The sequence below is a fragment of the Mirounga angustirostris genome, unplaced genomic scaffold (assembly GCF_029215605.1).
Source record: "Mirounga angustirostris isolate CCGP_5_RB_7025 unplaced genomic scaffold, mMirAng1.0.hap1 SCAF_6, whole genome shotgun sequence".
NCBI lineage: Eukaryota > Metazoa > Chordata > Mammalia > Carnivora > Phocidae > Mirounga > Mirounga angustirostris.
This window is the reverse complement of record NW_026991714.1, coordinates 92,425,809-92,445,795: the sequence shown is the minus strand read 5'-3', so window position 1 is coordinate 92,445,795 and position 19,987 is coordinate 92,425,809. Positions and strand designations below refer to the sequence as shown.

General features: G+C 43.7%; 1 protein-coding gene and 1 long non-coding RNA gene across 4 annotated transcripts in view; one reads left to right on the top strand and one right to left on the bottom strand.

Annotated features, from left to right (window-relative positions):
* Window positions 1-732: 732 nt before the first annotated feature.
* LOC135364760 (uncharacterized) lies at window positions 733-3,383 on the top strand. Its single transcript, XR_010412444.1, has 2 exons — window positions 733-906; window positions 2,176-3,383. It is a non-coding gene; the product is annotated as an uncharacterized LOC135364760 (long non-coding RNA).
* ARID5B (AT-rich interaction domain 5B) overlaps window positions 2,357-19,987 on the bottom strand; it is a 180,361-nt gene continuing 162,730 nt past the window's right edge. For all 3 annotated transcript variants that reach the window (XM_045877911.3, XM_064594675.1, XM_045877912.3), the window contains 2 exons: window positions 12,018-12,216; window positions 2,357-8,534 (listed from right to left, as the gene is read on the bottom strand). In XM_045877911.3, the coding sequence (XP_045733867.2) occupies window positions 6,366-8,534; window positions 12,018-12,216 (2,368 nt within the window). In that variant the 3' untranslated portion in view covers window positions 2,357-6,365. The remainder of the gene's footprint in view (window positions 8,535-12,017; window positions 12,217-19,987) is intronic.

The window sequence follows — 19,987 nt, the reverse complement described above, 5'->3', positions numbered from 1 at the left end:
GAGTCAGTTCCTCCATCCCATGAGGCACATTTCAAGGGCTCAGTAGCCACACTGCCCACTAGCTACCCCATTGGAAAACATTTCCACCATCTAGGAAGTTCCACTGGACAGCTCTGTTCTGGAGAGAGTTTCAACAATAATTAAAATAGTAGTAGTTGTTGTATAGATGCCTCAGGGAACAGATCACCTTGTCCTTACTCGGTTGGCTGAATGCCTAGGGTTATGGCTAGCATGATTAAAAATAGTTTGTTCTTTTAAGCAGGTTAAATAAATACTTTGGAATGTTTTTTTATCCTAGGACTTAGCCAGGAGATTCCAAAATTCAGAAATTCTGAATTAGCAAAGCCCAAATTAATGTGATTTAGGCCAACCTTGAGGGCTAAGATTTCTTTCACATTACTCCTGGCCAGAGGTCACTCTCACCCCACTCCCCACCTCCTGCCACTTATATACTTGTTGATGTAAATGATCACCCACTTCCTGGTCACTATCAGCCCTTAAACATTTGTCAACTTTGGCCACTTTCCTAGAATAAATCACTGGGCATTTTCATTGCTTTTGCACTATGAGTGACATCTTTAGCAAAAGCACCCTCCTTCCCAACGGTATTTGCCAGCCCGGCCTGGTAAAAATAGATAACTTATCATGATGTTTCCTGTTGTGTATGATTCAAGTATCAGATCTATAAATGCTGAATGTGTCATAGATGGAAGAACATTTTTTTGATGTTCTCATAGCAATTCACATGATCCGTGAAATCCATGTGAATCAGAGTGAAGGCTAGGAGACCAGAGGGCAAGGGGTCCTACCTGGGCTGGAGTGTTTGGATTTACAAAGGGATGATAGCCAGCAAGAAGAGGGTGAAGCCCAGGATATGTTGCTGCAATTCCTGAAGTCCTTTTCCTGGTAAGAAAAAGCATCTAGTGTCTTTTATCAGAATATCCATCTGTTTTCCCCAAGAGTTGTGGTGACATGCTTGCTTGCAGCTTACTCTCTCCTGTCTATTCCAAGTCCAGCCTGACCAGATGGTGTGGGTTGTAAAACAAGACCCCCACCAAAGTCTGTCCAACCTCTACCTTGTGCCAATCTCTGGGACCCAGTAAGAAGGGAGCACCCAGGGTACTACTTCATGATTACTTCAACTAATAGTAAGCTGAGCAAAACCAGGGGGAAGCCCGGAGGCAGAGGATTAAGGGGACGGATGGTCAGAACTCTGTCCATCCTCATCAGGTGTCAGAACATGCTGCTCTCCCAGCTTCTGAGCCCTTCCTGAATAGCCATCAATTGTCCCATTGAATCCACTGCTAAGTCTCTTCACTCTTCTAAGTACCTCTGAACTGTGTCCACTCTACCACTCCACCTCCCCAGATGAAATGACCACCATCTTGGTATTAGACTGCTCTCAGTCTGCCTTTCCACAGCAGCCAGAAAGTGACACTGAAAGAAATCTGAACAAGTTACCTCCCTGCTTCAACCTTTTCTAAGGAAAAAGACCAAAATGCTCAGCCTGGTCTGTTAGCCCTACTCAGCTGGCCCCTGTTATACTCTCTCACCTCACTTCAACCTCATTCCCTGGACCTTGTAAATCATGCTTCTGTCACACAGGTCGGTCTTTCTCTCTCTCTTTTTTGGATTCCTATGATAAGCCAAACTTGTTTCTGCCACAGGGCCTTTGCACATGTGGTGCCCTGTGTTTGGACTCCTCTTTTCCTGATTCCCTCTCACCTGATCAACTCCTACTCATCCTTCACATGTCAGTTTAGTCACCACTTCCTCTTCATGTATCACTTTAGTTACCACCCTCCTCTCCCCCGGAACTAGGTCAGGGTGAGGTTTTGTATTTATATGGGTGACTACTTGATCAGCTCTTTCTCATAAGATATATATGCTCCAGAGAAAATATTTATCTTTTCCTCACCATTATATTCCCAGTTCCTAACATTATGCCTGGCAACTGAGGCATGAGTAAATCTTTGTGGACCAAGTAAACAGAGAGTGACTTCTGTTACCTGCCAGGAGAGGACTGTGGCATACAAAGGAAGTCATAGACTTAAGAGCTCTGGGTTCAATTCCCGACTCTGCGGTTTGTTAGTCAGGTGATCTGGCGTGAGTTGATTTACCTCTCTAAGCTGTAGTTTTCTCATCAGTAAAATGGGCATACCTGTATTCACGCAGGATTGTGAAGACTAAAGATACTGGATGCCAGCCGGGGACCCAGAGGGCTCTCAACAAACTAAAGACACCATCTTCATCATTGCTGCTGTGATCCACTTTGGAGACAATGGGGTGGAAAGAACCCTTGTGAGGCTCTGGGACTCCTCAGGAAGAGCTAACAGATTGTTCACACCCAAAAGGAAACAGATAGTAACATTTTTTATTAAATATTACAGTGGATCAAAAAGTACAAAATATCTCTTGCCTGCTATGTGATTGGGAAACTATTGGCACGTAATACAGTATCAAAAGCAGTAATAAGTACAATTTGGAAAACATACAAAATTGAGTGTTTATAGTTTGGCTCAGCATTCTTCTGGTAGTGTTTAAACGAATGCAAAGGTTACTCAATAACCTCTCCATTGGGAAACTATGTAATATCACTGGGCCATGTTGCTATATACAAATAATCACCTTACAGAGCATAGAGGTTACATAGCTGGAATCACCAAAAGTATACAATATTTACAACACAGGAAAGTTTAAAAAAGTATAAACAGCCGAGAGATTATGCTGCTATTTTTCAGACATATTTCAACCATGGGGAGACAAGCAGAGTATCAAATACATCAACAGCCAACACTGGGATTTAAGTGCTCAAGATAATCATTGCAATGGTGTGGGTCTCACCAGGGCAAACTTGTTCCCATTTCTCTTTAAAACTGGGACAAGAGTGACACTGGACCAGATGGGACTTGGCTGACCACCACCAAATGTGACTGTGGGACAACGAGTGAAGAGAAAGAAATGGTTCTCCTTGAAGGCACACTACATAAAATATTTTTGTGGGATCACCTTGAAATTTCCATCAGACACACCAACACACTGCAATACAGTACTTGAGAATTCATGCACCAGGTCGGAAAGTTGTAAAGTCAACACTGAGTTTTAACAAACCCTTCTGTATATGCCCTGATAAACAAGTGAACTGAAGAGCTTCTAGCTAGTAAATAAATAAGTCAGTCCTGTGGCAAATACTACAAGTTCCAATCACTTACTAGAAGAATACTTAATTCTGAAACTCAGTTGGGCTGGGGTGGTTTTTTGTGTTGTTTCTTTTTTGTTGTTGTTTTTTTTTTTTGTTTTGTTTTTGTTTTTTTTGAGTTGCCAAAAGTTAAACCAGAAGTTGCATGGAAAGGTTTTTTTTTTTTTTTCAATATTATTTAGAATCTCCAAATCTCCAGTAAATCACGGACTTAGTGCTATTTTGAATTGCAACATTTCTTGGAAGCCACGCTCAGTAAATAGATTTATGACTCCATTGCCAATTAGATTCCACAGTTTCCTTTACTAAACTACCAATAACAATGGTTTGATTGCACAAAGAAAGGCTTGTGCAATTCCATTCAATAATAAGGCCCCTTGAACTCAAACAATGCAAACAAAGCCCCATTTAAGACTTTTAAAAATGTAGTTCTCAGCCAATGAAGAATTCAATGGTCTTTTTGAAAGATTTCCAAGATCTCTGTTCGGAGTTTTAAAACAAATAACACACTGCTTCTGTTGGGAATGTATACCCCCATTTCTCTTTATTTGTCCTGATGTTTTGCTGAGGGTATGAGCTTCCTCAGACAGAAACAGTGAGTCTCCTCTCGGAAGAGATGAGAAAAACAAAAGCTGGACTATGTTAACATTGTTTGAAAAATGGTGTGATCAAATTCCAACATGATGAAACCAGACTGAAATCACTGTAGCGGGGAAAACAAATGCCCATATTCCAAATGGATAGGTGAGCTCCACCAGGGACAAGCGGGCCCCCATTTCTTGGAGAAACAAACTCCTAGAAACCATGCACAATCTAGCCCATGTCTGCTGCAGAAACACTGGAGATTCCGTGTTCTTCCATGTCGTCTGATTCTGCGATCATTCATCTAGTGCAACTTTCTTCTAGGTGTCCTGGCTAGCCATTCGGCCAGCTAGAATTGAGATCTCTTTCCCCCTCTATCTTGTGCAATAGCAGGATAATCTGCACTTACACATTTATAATCTATATTCTACTAGTCTATCTATGGTTCTATTAAATATATATATATATGTAAATATATATATATACGTGAAATTCCACAGGAAGGTAAATAATTAATTGAAGCAAATGAACTCTTAACACTAGATCTCTACATTCTTTTGTTTCCACCTTTGGATATTAAGTATGTTACATTGAATATTTGGCTTCATATCATGGAGACATTTCAATACAAATGCACGGCATGCATGGCTTTGTGTAAGAGCCGCAGTGTCATTGTTTATCAGTTGTGATTATTTTGCAGTCGAGTTACCTACTTAGAAGTTGAAAACTGTCATCAATTTTCATAGAATTAAATATCTCAGAGGTAAAAGACTGGCTAACTATGGTTCTAATGTCTACTGGGAGTGTTGGGGGAGGGGAGGGTTGGCTGGGGAGTTCTTCAAAGCAGTCGTATCAGCAGGGATGGGACTTGGAAAGAAAATCCACTCTGTATCGATGGACTTTCAACACACTTAGAAAATGCATCCACCTTGATGTTACAGCTCAGCAGCGAATGGAATAATGTGGCAAGAATGACAATACACACTCTGCACATCTTTTGACTGCGTGAACAACTTGACCGTTTCTTCCAATGGCAAAAGAAATCATAAAGTGGACCAACGTATTGCCAGGTGGTTAAAGACATGACGCACGCCACCAAGGGGGCGCGCATCCACCCAAATCTAACGCCCCATAAACCCAAAGAAGATGACTTTCATTTGAAACGGGTAATCCAGCATACCAATTCTCCCCAAAGATGTGGCCTGGGAGGTTCTTCTTGGGAACAACAAGAGACCAACTCGATGAAGGCAACGTGACTACCTATTACTCAAAAGACCACAGCCCAGGGAAGGTATCTGGTGCCCGGGCCTCCAGCCGCTCGTTCTCTTCCGGATAGTCGAGCTCCATCTTCTTCCCAACCCCCTTTCCCACACTGTTTAAAGGGATCAGTGCCAACACCAATGTAAATCATTTTGGCTTCTGTTCTAATTTCTGAAATTCCTAAAATATCTGTGCAGCCCACAAATATGTCCTCTAGACTCTTGTTATTCAGCAGCTTGCTGCCAGTGAGGTTTTTGTTTTTATGATTCCTCTGGTATGTAGGACAGTTTCACAGCCTAGATAAGGTAAGTACAATGCTCGATATTTTCACATAACCCAATACTTCAAAGCAAAGCATTTGGCCGGGTAAGCAGTGTATAAGCTCTTTCAACTATGCCATTTATGAGGAACAAAATCCTTAAGTTGCGGATCTGCAAAGGAACATTCTTTGCACTATTGTGTGCTCAACTGTTTCTTTTTCATTTGTTCCACTAGAATCAGTTGCTTCAATTTGTAAACAATAACTTTACCACCCAAAGCTGCTCAAAATGATAAGATGTGGAAAAATTACAAACACACATCAACAACTAGGACAGTCAGTCAGCCTTGAAAACAAAACAAAACAAAACAAAACAAAAAAAGACCTGCAAACAAAAGCGATACTGTTTAATTAAAAAAAAAAAAAAAAAAAAGGACAAGAAGGAACTGGGAGAAAATGGAACTACCTGTATATAAATTAGGTGAGCAAACAGTGATACGGGTAGTTTTAAGAAGCAAATATATACAGTCATTTTAACAGTGTTCACTTCTCTGGATTGTTTAATAGTGTCAAAATGAAAGACCTATTGAAGTTCCACTATACATTGCATTGATTGAACCTTGGAGAGTTTTAGGAAAAGAGGGGCATCCCTTGGCAAACGCTTGCCAGTCTTCCTTGCCCCTTCCTGTGAAATGCCTGCCCCCCCCTTCTTTTTTTTTTTTTTTTCTGCCCAGATTGTTCCTGACCATCGCAACTCAAGACGGGGTCTTCTAAATTCTTCCCGGACACGCATACATCCCTTCACGAGACCCTCGTGCCAAGCGACCCATCTCGGTGCAAGGGCATCTGTGTTGGAAGGAGCTCAAGACTGACCAGCCAAGGCTGGAGTCGTCCCAGAAAAATCAGGTATGTTCACCTCCCCTTCGCGGCCCCTGTGGCTGGGGCTGATCTCACCTCCCCCGGATTAGAAGAAATTCTGCCTTCTAATTCTCCAAGCCGTCCCCCCCAGGGCTGGGAGGGAAGCTCCGTTAGGCACGCCGCGCCGGACGCCGCGCAGAGCTGGGCTTACAGTTTTGTACTGGGGTGTACGGACGACAGCGGAGAAGAGGGGAAGGCAGCTTGAGGATTTATAGCAGCTAAAGGGTAGATGCTGTTGTGCAAAAGGTCCCCGTACGAACTTCCTACGGGGGTGGCCGCGGCCAAGTGTCTGTAAAGCTGCTGAGAATTTGTCGGCGATGTAAAAATCCCCCTCTGCATCACCAGCGAGTGGAAAGCCAGGGGCTGCATGAGTGGAGAAAGCACGGTCTGGTTTTTCAAGTACTGCAGCGAGTGCGAATAGCCGGCCGGGAGCCTGGAGTTGAGGCCCGAGCCGCACAGGCTCCCCGAATACAGACCTGGGAAGATGGGGGAGGAGAGCGGAAGCTTGTGGCCTTCCGGGGCGCCCCCCGCCGCACGGCCGCCGGGCGCCGCCTTGCTGCCGTCGCTCTCCGGCTCCGAGGCCGCCTTCTCCTTCCCACCGGCCTCCTTGGACGCGTCCAGGGGAGACACGGCCCGGGCCTTCTTCCCGGCGATCACCAGGTCCAGGTCCTCCAGGCTGCGCTTGATGGGCCGCGCGGCCCCAATGTTCTGAGGGCTGGCTTTGCGCTGCAGGACCGGGTGGACCATGCCCTCGATCTTCCTGAAGTTCTCCAGCCTCGCGTGCTGAGGCTTCCCCGACCGCGACAGCGACTCGGCGTACTTTTTCGGGGCCGACGCGGTCATGGGCGAAACCCGGCAGGCCTTGGGGTGGCAGTCCCGAGTCTGGCTGTTCATGACCTGGAACTGGGAGACGCCTTTGCTCTCCTGGGGCCCCGGGGCCGCGTGCGCCAGGCCCAGGACCTTGCCCGTGGGTTTGTGCAGGTTCTTGGGAAGGCTCAGATCCGTGGGCTGGTCGTCCGTGGGGGCTTCCGCCGCCGCCTTCTTGTCTTGCAGATGCAGCGACGCGAGATAATTCACGTGGAGCTTCTCCTGGTGTTTGTGGGAAGGAAAGGAACTGTTTTCCGCTTCCCTGTACATGTCCCTGCAGGCGTACTTGGATGTCTGCTCGTTGTGAAGATGGTGCTCCGTGTGTCGGTATAGGCTGTGCAGGTGAGGAGACGAGTAGAAGTCGGCCAGGAAGCTGGGCATGTGGGAGTGGGGCAGCGCCCTTTTCTCTAGGAGCTTCTCCTTGCCCTCCTGGATGTCTTGCTTCAGGACATAGGAGTCAGCAAGGGGGCTGAGGTGGTGCTTGGAGAAACTGCAGCGGTGGGGGTCCGATCGACCCAGCTTGTCGTGCTTAAAAATGTCACTGATGCTCTTCCTCTCCTCCGCCGGCTTGCTTCTGAAACTCTGGACGTGCTGAATCACCGAGGGCCGGCTGACCGCCATGTGGTCAGTACCCTGGCCGTGGTGGGCCTGGGACAGACCCGAACACAGGTCATCCCTGGCCATCAGTTTCTTTTTGCTGATCAAAGGGGGTGGGGAGCCATAGGGGTAGCTGCTGGAGAGGCTGGCCCCACTCACTTGGGACAGAAGTTTCTTCTTGGCCAGTGGGGACATGATGCCCGGGTTGCCCCTCGAGTAGAGCAGAGGGGTGTAATTAAGTCCATGGTTCTCATTCATGGGCCCAGTCAAGTCTTTGTCTTTGAACATGTCAAATGACTGAACCACGAGGACCTTCGGGGTCTGCTTGAGTGCATTGTGGATGTCTTCGCTGCCCAGCTGGTCCACCTTCACGGTGCAGTTGGCGATGTAGTCCGCCATGGCGGGCAGCTTGTCATCCTCCAGCTCGCTCTGGTTGGCCAGGGGGGGCTGCGTGGTGGTGAAGCCAGGGAAGGGTGCTTCTTGGAGTTCACTTTCGGGGCTCTCGGTAAAACAGCAGGGCTGGGGGTCTTGTTTTGAGTCCACAAGAGCACTGGGAGAGGTGAGGCACTGTTTGCCAGCCCCCGGCACCAGGGCCGGACCCCTTTCAGGGGCCGCAGGGGCACTCGGGAGCGGAGGAGCAGGCTCCTTCTCTGCCACCTTCTCTGCCACCTTCTCACTGTTGGCACCCTGATCTGTGTCGTTGTCCTTTTCTGGGTCTGCTCTAGACCCCAGGGGCCTCGCTGCAAAATCCTGGTACCCTTCCATCTTTTTCTTCATGTCTGCTGCTGGGAGAGGCTCAGTGATGCTCTTCTGATTTAAAGTCTCTTGTTCCTTCTCTGGCTCTGATGAAACCTGATAAAATATTTCAAAAGGCAGTCAGAAGGAAGCCAAATGCATTGACACATTTTGCTATGAAACAAAATATTACACGCAGCAGTTTTTCTTTGAAAACAGGCTTGTCAATCAGCTCAGGGAGTTTCTGTAAAGCTTTATTACCCCCCAATCACAGCTCTAAACAAAGAAATCTAAATTATGGAAACATTAGGGTAGAAATGCATATTCGCTCAAAGTCCCTTGTGAGACACCTATCAAAATAGCAAAGTGTTCTGTACTGACGGTATGCAATCTTATCACTCCTTGATTCTAATATATAGTTTAATTCTGAGGTTGTTTTCTTGTCAAATCAGTCAATTATGCAAATGGGTTTTAAATTACATGTTGTGCTTTATGACACTTTGGAGAAAGATTTTTTTTTTTTTTTTAAGCATCTCTCTTTCAAAAACCAACCAACCCCATGTCAACAACAAGCAACAAACTTACTAGAACCCCTTGCCTTTCTCTGAGAGAGCAAATCCCATCCCAATGTGTTCAGTACGATGCATAAAATTAGCAATGCGTAAGTGTTAATTTCTACTCAGCGCCATATGACATGCAGAAAATGCTAAAATACTGGAAAATTATGCAGATGCAACACCAGCCTGTCTACCTGAGGGACAGAGGGACTCAAAGTCCTTCTAGGCTGCAGCAAACTACATTTCTATTAAAGCTAAAAATGAAGTCATCAAAATGCAGGCAGTGAGCACCGCCCCAAATACAGCTTTTCTGCTCACTGGAATATGTTGTAGTCAATGAGATGGATGCTCTTTATGTGTCCCTATTGACTGAAGTTGTGGGCACAATTTGACCCATTCATTGCATTATGTAGCTGTGCAAAGTTTGACCTTAGAAGGTCATTTTAACTTTCCATCTGTGACCCAGCTGGCTGACAGGCCCTTTCAAAACTGTCACGCTGTCCTGACATGTCCTAGAGAACAGTCACTAAACAGTCGTATTGAGCTGGTCTTCTCCCCCAAGCCCTGCCCCCACCCCCCCAGTCTCATCCCTTGAACGTTGTTCTTTGTTAAGAAAAGAAGTGTTGAACACATTAACATCTTTGAGTAAGATTGAGGATGCTGGTGTAGGGATGCATAGAAACAGACATTTTAAGGAATCACACCCTTTCAGAGATGTTTCTCCTTAAATCTACTTGAAGATATCCCTGTGTTTTAGGGATGTGTTAGACCTAAGAGCTTTTGCTGATTATCGTCTTTCTTTTCTTCTCTCCCTCCCTTCCTCTCTCTCTCTCTCGATTTCTCTCTTTCATACTAATAGCTGCCTTTTCCAGTACAAATATCATTACTTGTTCTACATTAACAATCATCATTGGTCTCTTGAGCTTATGCATTACATGAAAATACAGAAAAATGAGTACAGCAAGGGAAAAAGGCAAATTGCATTTAAATGTTAGCTTCTGATGGGGCTGTGGTTTGAAGTGAAGCTACAGGGGATACCCAGTCTCATGGAAGTTTCTGTGACCTAGGCCGTTGGTTACACGGAGGTCTGTGGTTGTCACTGGAAAACAGGTTTAGGGGTTCTCTGAAAGCTAGGCAGAAAAAAGTAAAGGACCCTTTTTCTAGGATGGCATTTAACAGTCTGCCTTGACATGTTACATAGTACCTTCCCACCAGGAAACTTGCAGTCTAGTGACCTGAAGACAGTGGGTTTGCCTGGCACAGCTTTATAAGCCCTCCTATCTCCACTGAGTTCACTGCTTTGTATTGAAAACATCAAAAATTAAAGACAATAAAAACACCAATGACAACAATAAAATTCAAACCCCCAACACACAGTCAATGAGAAGAAATACACCTGGTCAAACACAGGGGTCTATGTTGGAAGTGGGGAGCAATTCTTACCATACGGTTGACTTAGAGAGGGTGTGAGATTCCAGGTCGTTCAGATGACCTGACCATGATACCCTTTGACACTCCAGATACTTACAATGCCCCGAGGCATTGGGACCTATAAGAAACAGGGAGTCTGAAGGCTTTAAGGGTTTCTGTGAGCCGGAGGGAGCTGGGCCCTAATCTTGGCAATAGGCATCTCCCACGCTGATGGGCTTCAGGGCAATGGGCTGAGGATTCCTCCCCCACCTCACAAAACAACCATTTCAAACTCCGTCCCCAAAGTGGAGCCACTCAAAGGTCAGCTGGCTTCTGGCCTCAGTTTGTCCTCTGGTGCTTTGGCAATGCTGTAATATGGTATCTAATAGAACTCACTGATCCAAAACCCTATAATAAATCACCAGGCCAACAGGATAAAGGAAGAATGGAATGTGAGCCTTAACTTGGAATTTCCTTGCTTTTGGCCATTTATGTTGCAAGCTTGCAGATGTTTAGAAATCTCTCTGCATCATCTTTTTCCCCCCCATTTTTTTAATTACTAAAGCTTAGAATAATTATGAAACAAAAATAAAAACAACAAAGTCTTTTCTTGGTATTCATAGTATCTTCTTACACAGGAGTCAGTTGGGTAGGTTAATTTCTAGTTAGGAGGTTAGTGTGCATTATGTGTGTGTGTGTGTGCGTGTGCGTGTGTGTGCGTGTTTCAAGCCAGTGTTTAATTAGGGAGTCTCTTATGTGTTCATTATAAACCTGATTTTTAGGGGGTGTTTAATATCAGCACCAAAATTCCCCCTGGGGTTGGATCCTAGAACATGCTGTCTCCAAATGTGGCTGCTAAGTTATTTCTTTTTTTCTTTCCTTTTTTTTTTTTTTTTATGGGCAGCAGGGTTTTTTATTATTCATGTTGAAACAGAGCCCAGATCAGCCTCCATGACTGGCTGAACACTGACGGGTAATGGCTTCTACCAAAGAGCTGTCAGGGGCTGTGGGCAGCTGGGGCTGGTTTTAAAAGGTTCAGAAACTACCTGTTAACATGAGAGATAATAGTGGTTTCAGAGGAACAATTTCAAAATTCTCCTATAAATATGTACTTAAGATATTTCTAAATTGATCTCAACCCAAGGCTGTTGCATAGAGGTCAATTATGGGAGGCAAAAGAGTCTCTGAAGTTTCGAGGATAGTCCTGCAGAGACATGGCCCATCATTTCAACATCCCTCCTTGCTAGAACCCACAAAGCGTGTTTCAGAGTCACACCAGCTCCTCAGATAGACTGGCTGTGAAATGACAAAGAAGCCACATCTTTCACACTGGAGCCCCTTGGCTTCACAGAGCTGAAGCTCTGGCTCCTTCTATCTCAAAGCTGGCATTTGCTCTCAGTTTTCCACAGGATGTTCCCATCTTTCTAGATCCTATTCCTGGCCTACCCCATCCAATAGCACGCACTGCCTTACAGCTCCCAAGCAAACTGACAGATCCCCCCTCTGGGGAACTGTGAAGCTGAGATGGGGGCCGTTCTCAGTCTGGGGCTGCAGGGGTGCAGGGACCCGGCTGTGGACGCAGGGCTCTGGGAGACCCGGGACAGGATGGGTATTTCTGTGGAGGGCGACTCACCTCTGATGATTCCTGGGGCTTCGGGGCATTCTCTTTTTCTTTCTTGCTCTTAGGGATTTCATGTTTGATGCGTTTGGTTCCTGATACTTTTGTTTTATTCTCATTTTCCTGTGAACTATTCTCCTGTTTCCGAGGTTTGATTGGAGGCAGGGGCTTATCTTCCTCTCCTTTAATAAACCTTTCATACGGCAGGATTAATCTGGAAGGGTATCAGAAGAGATGATCCATCATGGGAGGCAATTCCAGGAGCATCGAAGCTATTGGGGTTTAGTTTCTCTTCTCCATACAAACGGTTTATGGAATGACTCCATCCCCAGTGGCGCCAGTGCATTTCTAGAAACTCACTCCACAGTTCAGGGCTCTACTTCTTAAGTCCAAAACCAGAACCTGGTAGCTTACACACTCCTTTGCAAGACACCTTTCTGGTTTTGTGATCTATACACCAAAGATACCAATGGACGCAACCAGAGTTAACATGGGTTAACATGGAACCTGGCTAAGCGCTAACAACAGCACCGCAGCATAATAGCAACACCCGTGATGGCTACCATCCATTTGATCATTCTTCTGACAGTTATTTATGGAGCACCTACTGTGTGCTTCGGGTTCCTGGCACTGAGATACAGCAGTGAACAAAATATTCAAAGGCCCTGACCTCATGAGGATGATATTCTAGGAGGTACTGGTATGCCCCAGGTTAGTGTCCTAGATACACTATGTAGATTATTCCGTGTAATCTCCACATCTTTGCCTCAGCATCACATCGTTTGTTAGAGATGGCATTTGAACCTCGTTCTGCCTGCCTCCAGAGTGTGTTTTCATTCACGTCAAAATATAAACCAGACACCTAAGATAAAGAGGCTAATGGGAAGCAAGCACAGTGGGGCTGAGAGACAGCTGTCTTCAACTGAGCTCCGAGGCGGGCAGGGGATTCCAGAATGAGCTCCGTTTTGGGGTGCCAAACAAAAGAGGTCCCCGGAGAGAAGGAAGGAGGACAGACCACTCAAGCCACAAAAATCAGAGGGCTGAAAAATTCAAGCACTTTAATTATATAACTTTTAAAACAAAGTACATAAAATTGTTCTAAAAAGAGAAACATCAAACAGCTCTAGTTTTAATCTGTTTTCCCTTTGCGACATAGCTCTTGATCTGAAAGGGAAAAATAGCTGATGTAATTAAAAGGGATGGATTGCATTACAATCTCAGTTTCAACTTCAGTGATTAAAGTTTTTATAATGCATTTGGTATGATTAATGACTCACTGTGGGATTAATACAAGACTCAGCCTTAAAAATATGAACTTTAATACAGCAAACATAATTTGTTTTAAATAAGACAAGTTGACTCAGTGAAGAAAATGTACTTGGCTTATAAACAACATAAATCTGTTCAAATATTGGGAACCCTAATTATTTTTAAACTAAGACTTCCAGGCAAAAACTTCTTTGGTTTGGATATCTGTTAGCTATCCTGAAATTGGTTTCTAACCATGCAATCTGGATCTCAGCTCCTTAAACACACACAACTGTTCAGGTTTGCGAGTACAGACGTGGGGGCATTTGTGATAATATTTCAATGTTCAATGAAATACCAAGTAAATTATGGGAAAATGAAATCCCAATTTACAACATATTAGAAACAAAATTCATTTACTGAGCATGCTCGGACAAGGTATGTGCAAGGAGGCGTGGATAATAGTTTCGAGCCCTCCATCTGGCAGTGGGCCAGCCATGAAGATCAACACAGCCCATGGGGAATAGTTATCTTCAGATCCCATTACAAACTGAGTTTAAACATGTTACAGCTGCTAAAACTGGAAACTGTTCTCTCTATGTAGACTTACTAAAATAATATATGGCTGCCAAATACCTGCTTCCCACTGTAATATTACAGTTAATGTTTATATAATAAAAAGCATAACTAAGCAGAAGAAGAGAGGAAAAAGCAATCTTGTTCATACTTGAACTTATCCTGTCTCGTCTGTAAAGTCCCCAACCTTACCCCAATCCCTTTTATCTGTAGGGTTCTGCCGGGGACTTGATCCCCTTTAACATCGGCAGGTTGGGGATTTTTGTCTGGGAGCGAAAGGCATCGAATATTTTACACTGGAAAAAAAATGTTTTAAATAGACTTTAATGAAAACATTTTTTATTGTTGGGACAGATAGGTTTGTTTTACTGGTGTTTGGTTGCCATGGGAACCCGAGCAGCACTGAAGTCTGGGTATTCCGACGGTGGCTGTTTGCTGGGACCACCCTTGCCCTTGACTTCATTCCTTATTGAGCCGGCGACACCTTGAGGAGCCCGCCTTGCAGAGAGTGAGGGGAGAGGGGGAGAGGAGGCAGAGAACTGGGTGGGGCACACACCCAGCCCGGGCCCCAGAGGACCCCTCACCTCCCCACCAGGCCCTCCAGAGGGGTGGGCGCTAAGGAGACTTGAATTTTCTCACACAACTTTGCCAATTCAAGAAGCAGGGCAACATTTCCATTTCATTCCTTTTTTTTTTTTTTCTTCCTCTTTTCTTTCTTTCTTTTTTTTTTTTTCTTCTTCACTCAACTCAGCAGCTGGCTGGTCGTCAGCAGTAAAAAATACATTTCACTTTGCTGGTCAAAGGCCTAAAGCCAGAAGCAGGAAATGTGGAATTAAATGTTTCTTGTATCTGGAAAGAGGCATGACTAAGGTAAAACTGAATCCAAACACAAGCCTTGCTTGTTCAAGACTTCCAGAGGGAGAGTCTATGGGAGCGAGTGTGTGTGTGTGCGTGTAAAGGTCGATTGAGTGGTCTCCCCCCTTCTAAATCACTAAAAGATAATTATAGTGGCTCAGGGAAAAAAGGTTCCCAAAATAAAACAAGAAAGGCAGCAGCTAAAAGGAAACAAGTAGAAATATGACCAGCTAAGCCCTGAAGAACAGGGCACGGTCTCACCCAGCACACAAACAATCGCTGTTCATATAGTGATTTCCGTTTGGTGCGATTTTCATTGAGTGTTTTTTCAGTTATCCTGTCACAGTACAACACAATTACCCCACAGGATATGATCTTATCATTTGATTATTAGAAGTTTTTACAGTGCAAGAGGATGAAAGCTATTATAGGTTTCTGAACATTTAAACGTTTAGCGTACATGTGATACCATTACAAACAGGTTAGCCAATATTAAGGTCAACATTGCCCAATGCAGGAAGCTGAGGAGGTTCATACTGTATCAAGAATCTAGTATAATGCAACATGCCTGTGCCTTGCGGATGATTATTCCTCAAATATTTGTAGTACAACAAAGATTTAATCAGTTTCTAAACTATACAGATAAAAGCAAAAATGCACCCCAGCCCCCAAGAACTCATTACACAGGAGAAATATTTTCAATGGGCTGCAACTCTAAGAATGTGGGCTGGGTTTTAGGTGGGCGGAAGTAATGGGGAAGAGAAGCAATATATTCATTAGAAAATCCAGAGAGATTTTTACCCCTGATTTACATCTACTCTGGGAATTGAAAGCTAGGCAGATAAATGGGCCTTTATTATTATCCAGATTTCACATTTCAGATTAGCAAAATGCTTATTTACGAAGCCATTAATGGTTCTGAAATAGGTAAGCCATCATGTATTAAAAAATAACATCTTTCCATAGGCATAAGATTTGTAGCAGCATGAGATTTTATTTTCCCTAGGAATAATACAAGAATAACATTTTCCACCCCAAAGCAGAAACAGTAGGGGGGCCTTTTGCTATCACCAAGATTCTTATTAAATTCAGTCACTGTGAAAGCAAGATTTTTTTTCTCCTTCTCCTTTCTCTTTTTTCCCTTTTTAAAAATAAAGACGACTCAAAATCAACCCAAGTTAAAATTAACAAATCAATAGCATTATAACCTTGATTTATTAGCATCTGAGCCACTAAATTATCATCATACAAGAAATTGCTGGTTTGAAAAGATTTCGGCTTTGTTAAATCTAAAGTTAAATAATGGTGCGCCGTCTACTAGGTTTTTAGATCTGCCTCATCTGATATTATGAAAAATTCAATACATTTCTCTACAGCAGAATCAGGGGTCAGCAAATCTATTACTGTAATGTAAGTAATCTGGCAACCTGCCAACTCTTTCTCCCTTTTATTATTCTCTTTAAACACCAAGGCAGATAATTTTATATTTACAAATTCTAAAATCCTCCGGGGTCTTGCCTCTCTTTCTCAACAAAAACCGGCAGCCTCACACTCCAGAACTGTGTATGGCACATGTCCTCATCATTTGCATTTCATACAAAAGAAGAAAAGACTCTTCATCTTTATTAGGCAGCCTTCCCCCTTCCCTCCCCATAGGCAGAGGGAAAATAATGTCAAATCTCATCTGAACGAGTAACCACTAATAATCTTCTGTATTGATTAATGCCTGCATGGAATGACTGAACTTTGGGGCCAAAACATTGAGCAAATAGTGCTTAGGAGAAATGAGAATCCATCTATTTATAGAGCTCTGCAAAACGATATTATAATACTGTCTAGAACTGATTCAAATTCGTTGGAGAGTTGGGGAAAAAAAGCAGGAAATTTTTAGGTTGTTCAAGTTGATCCTCGAACTCACCCTCGCTACCCTGCAGACACTTTTAGGGCATCAGACGTGTGAAAAAGTCTAGGCCCAAAGATCTGCTGGTGCCCTTGGAACAGAATATCTTAGGGGCAGAGGGAAAAAAAGTTGGTGTGCAGGTCAGGGCAAAAATGCTACTGCTATTCTTACACGTATTAGGTTTTTTTCACAGTCGTAGAAAAGAAATGACATATTGGTTCCACTGGGGCTTCGGACCTGATCTGATCCCAGATGAAGTCATTATACCTCCAAGTTGATTCCAGGGTTGATAAATTCTAAGGCTTGGCCAGACATTTCCCTTCTCAGCCAGAAATTGAAAATGTAACTTCACTGCGAAGTGTGGGAAGCAATCTTTCACCAAATATGGAGCCAATAGAAGGTATATTTTTCTTGTTTGAAGGTGATGTATGCACACTGGTTGAGGTTCCAAGAAGAATAGAAAGTTTCTAATCTCACATAGGGTTCACCTCTCAGGGTTCCAGACCATGACCAAGATGGCCAAAGAGCCTTTGGGTGATAGGCACCACGACCAAAGTCAAGTACACAAATGTGCTACGCCAGTGTGCACAAAAGTGGGATGTTTCCTCAGTGGGCACAACACTCACTGAGTACAGAAGAAACTTTGTTCCTGTCCTTTTAAAAGCCAAGCTCCATCTGAGAAAGATGTGGGCCCTGGGTAAAGATCTCCTTGGTTTTATGGTGTGAGTTCCTGTAAAGCAGAAAAAATAGTGTGCAGAGTGTGAGAAGCAAAATATCAGTAACCAAGAGAGCTGAGAAAAATGTCTCCAGTATCCCCCTCCAACAGATGAAGAGGTGAACTGAAGGCTTTGAGCATCAAACCATGGAGGGAGAGTCCATGCTGACATGTAGGTCACGGAGAATTGAGCCCAAGGCAGGACTCATGTGAGCCAAGAAAGCAACGGGAGAATGCCGCATGGATTCTGTATAAAAGACTTAGCTTAGATGAGCTCACCAAGGGTAAACTGTACCGAGCTCTTCAATGAGGAAGTGGGTATAAATCACATCATTTGTATTCTGTGTAAGATACCCAAAAGGTATGTGGCCCATTATTATCAACAACAATACATGGCCACTTGTCTTCAGAAAAGCTCTTTCTTGGGAAAATTACCTGCCTACCACTACCTACTCAAGAGGCAGTAGAAGGTGAATGAGAAACTTTTTTGAAGGCACTAATTCTGTCTCTTTGCCCCTGGAAGTGGTGGGAGAGTTGTTTCTTAGACCCATTAATGACTCTGACACCTTCCTCTATGGTCCTGGAGTGGCTGTAACCCTAAGCAAAGAAAGAAAAAAAGGAGCCTGCCAGCAAGATGGCAGCTTGACTCCTATAAAGGGTTGTCAACATGAGAGAGGTAGCTTGAGGACAGCAGGACCCCTGAACTGGAGTTGCGTTGGTCTACGAGGATCTTGGTGAAAAGGTGAGGTGGGAGGGTGGGGAGGACAACTTCTGGTTGTTCTTATATATTGATTAGGCATTACGATATTAATAGTGTCCACCATGTATTAAGTGCCTCTTAATACCAGGCATTTTGCATACCTTACGTCCAACCATTACAAAAAGAAGTATATACAGATACATTATTTTATCCTCATCTCATGGATGAGGAAATTGAGGTTCAGAGTGAAATAACTAAATGACTAGTCAAAGGCATGCAGCTATTAAGTGCCAAAATTTGAGTTCAAACACAGATCGGCCTGCCTCTCTGAGCTGCCTTCATATCAGCAGGGTAGTAGTGCATTTTCATATCTTGTCTAAAAAGCACCACCGATGAGGTATTGAACTGATCATCCCTAGCTTAAGAAAACCCTAAGCCCTTAAGGCACTAAAAAAATCAGGGTGAGCATTCTCCTTTTCTCAGAGGCCATTCCACAAAGAGTCAACCCATTACAACAGAAGCAGCCCTGTGGCTCGGGCACTGGGCACAGTGCTCCTCTTACAAAACGCCAGGATAACTAGGCCAAGATTCTCTAAAAGGTGGCGACTCTGGTTGGATCAGGAGAAACTCAAGAACCATATCCTCGATGAATTCCAGCCTGTAGCACTTAATTTTACACACACACTTGAGGTTCTCATGGCCTCCCCAGCTAGAACGAAAGCTCCTCAGGGGCTTTGCTTCTATGATGCCTCCTTGCCACTTCTAAAAGGGTCTAGACCAATGTTAGCCCCAGGCCTTTCAACTGAAGACCTTGGGATGGATTTCAGAAAGGCCGACTTTATGCCCCAGGGATTGAAATACATGCTCACAACAGAGGACACAGACCATACACAGCACTCAGCCCTCCAGAGTGCCAGCAGCAAAACAATGACTAACTCAGAATCCAGTTGCATGGATCCATTTCAAGGGCAGATGAACATTATTTCAAGATTAATAGACAAATGTAACTACAGTGTTTTCAACATAGTGAGCACCCCACCAACGAAGGCAGGCAGTGTCCATTGTGTAAAAACAAGCAAACAACTATGGCATTTGGGTCCCACGTATGTGAGATACCAGAGGTTACAGAGCTTCTGAAATGTTCAACAATTCCCCCGACATTTATTATTTTGATCGAACTTTGTAATAACTTGTATAAAACCAAAATGTTCCAAGAGGTTTTCAGTGGAAGAGTTAAGGATATATTTTAATGGTAAACAATTACATTCTTCTATCATCTGATACTTTTTTTCTCTCTTTTTTGGAAACAGGCTCTCTGAATTTTCAATAGTTCCTTTGTGAAGGCATCTGTTACTCACGTAATTGAAAAGATGTTTGTGCAGTGGCATGCTTGAGAGTACAGTTATTTAATCTTAATGATAAAGCCCTGAGGACAGAAAATCATAAGTAGAAACCTCTTGTTATTTATCAAAAAGAAAAGGGGCTAAGACACCTAATCTATTCTCACATTTAAATTCATGCTTGATGAAAACTATCAATAAAACATCGGACCTGCAAAGTTTCTTAAATACTATAGCCAGGTTCAAAGGGGTGAGAGTAGGGGGGTGGTAGGGAGAAAACAAAAGTGAGACAATAAAGGAGTCTGACAAAAACTGCTGTTTGGCAAGCTTTTTTTTTTTTTTTTTTTTTTGGGTCAAACAAAGAGCTTGCTGTAGTTTACAGCATGACACACACACTTGATTAGTTTGTGCCCAAGGGTGTTTTTACACTCTAGAGTGTAAACTCTGACTTCTATTAATTACAACTTGCATTTAGAGGCAAATTTAAGAATTTTTAAATAGAGACTTTTTCAAAGGCTGTTGTTTATTTTTTTTTAAACAGAAACCAGTTTTTCTACTCCAGGGCCTGGCGAGGGCTTTGTTTTCCTTTTTAAAAGTTTCTTGAAATATCCAGGCATTGGAAAGGTATCAGAGCATTTTAAGCATGCTGAG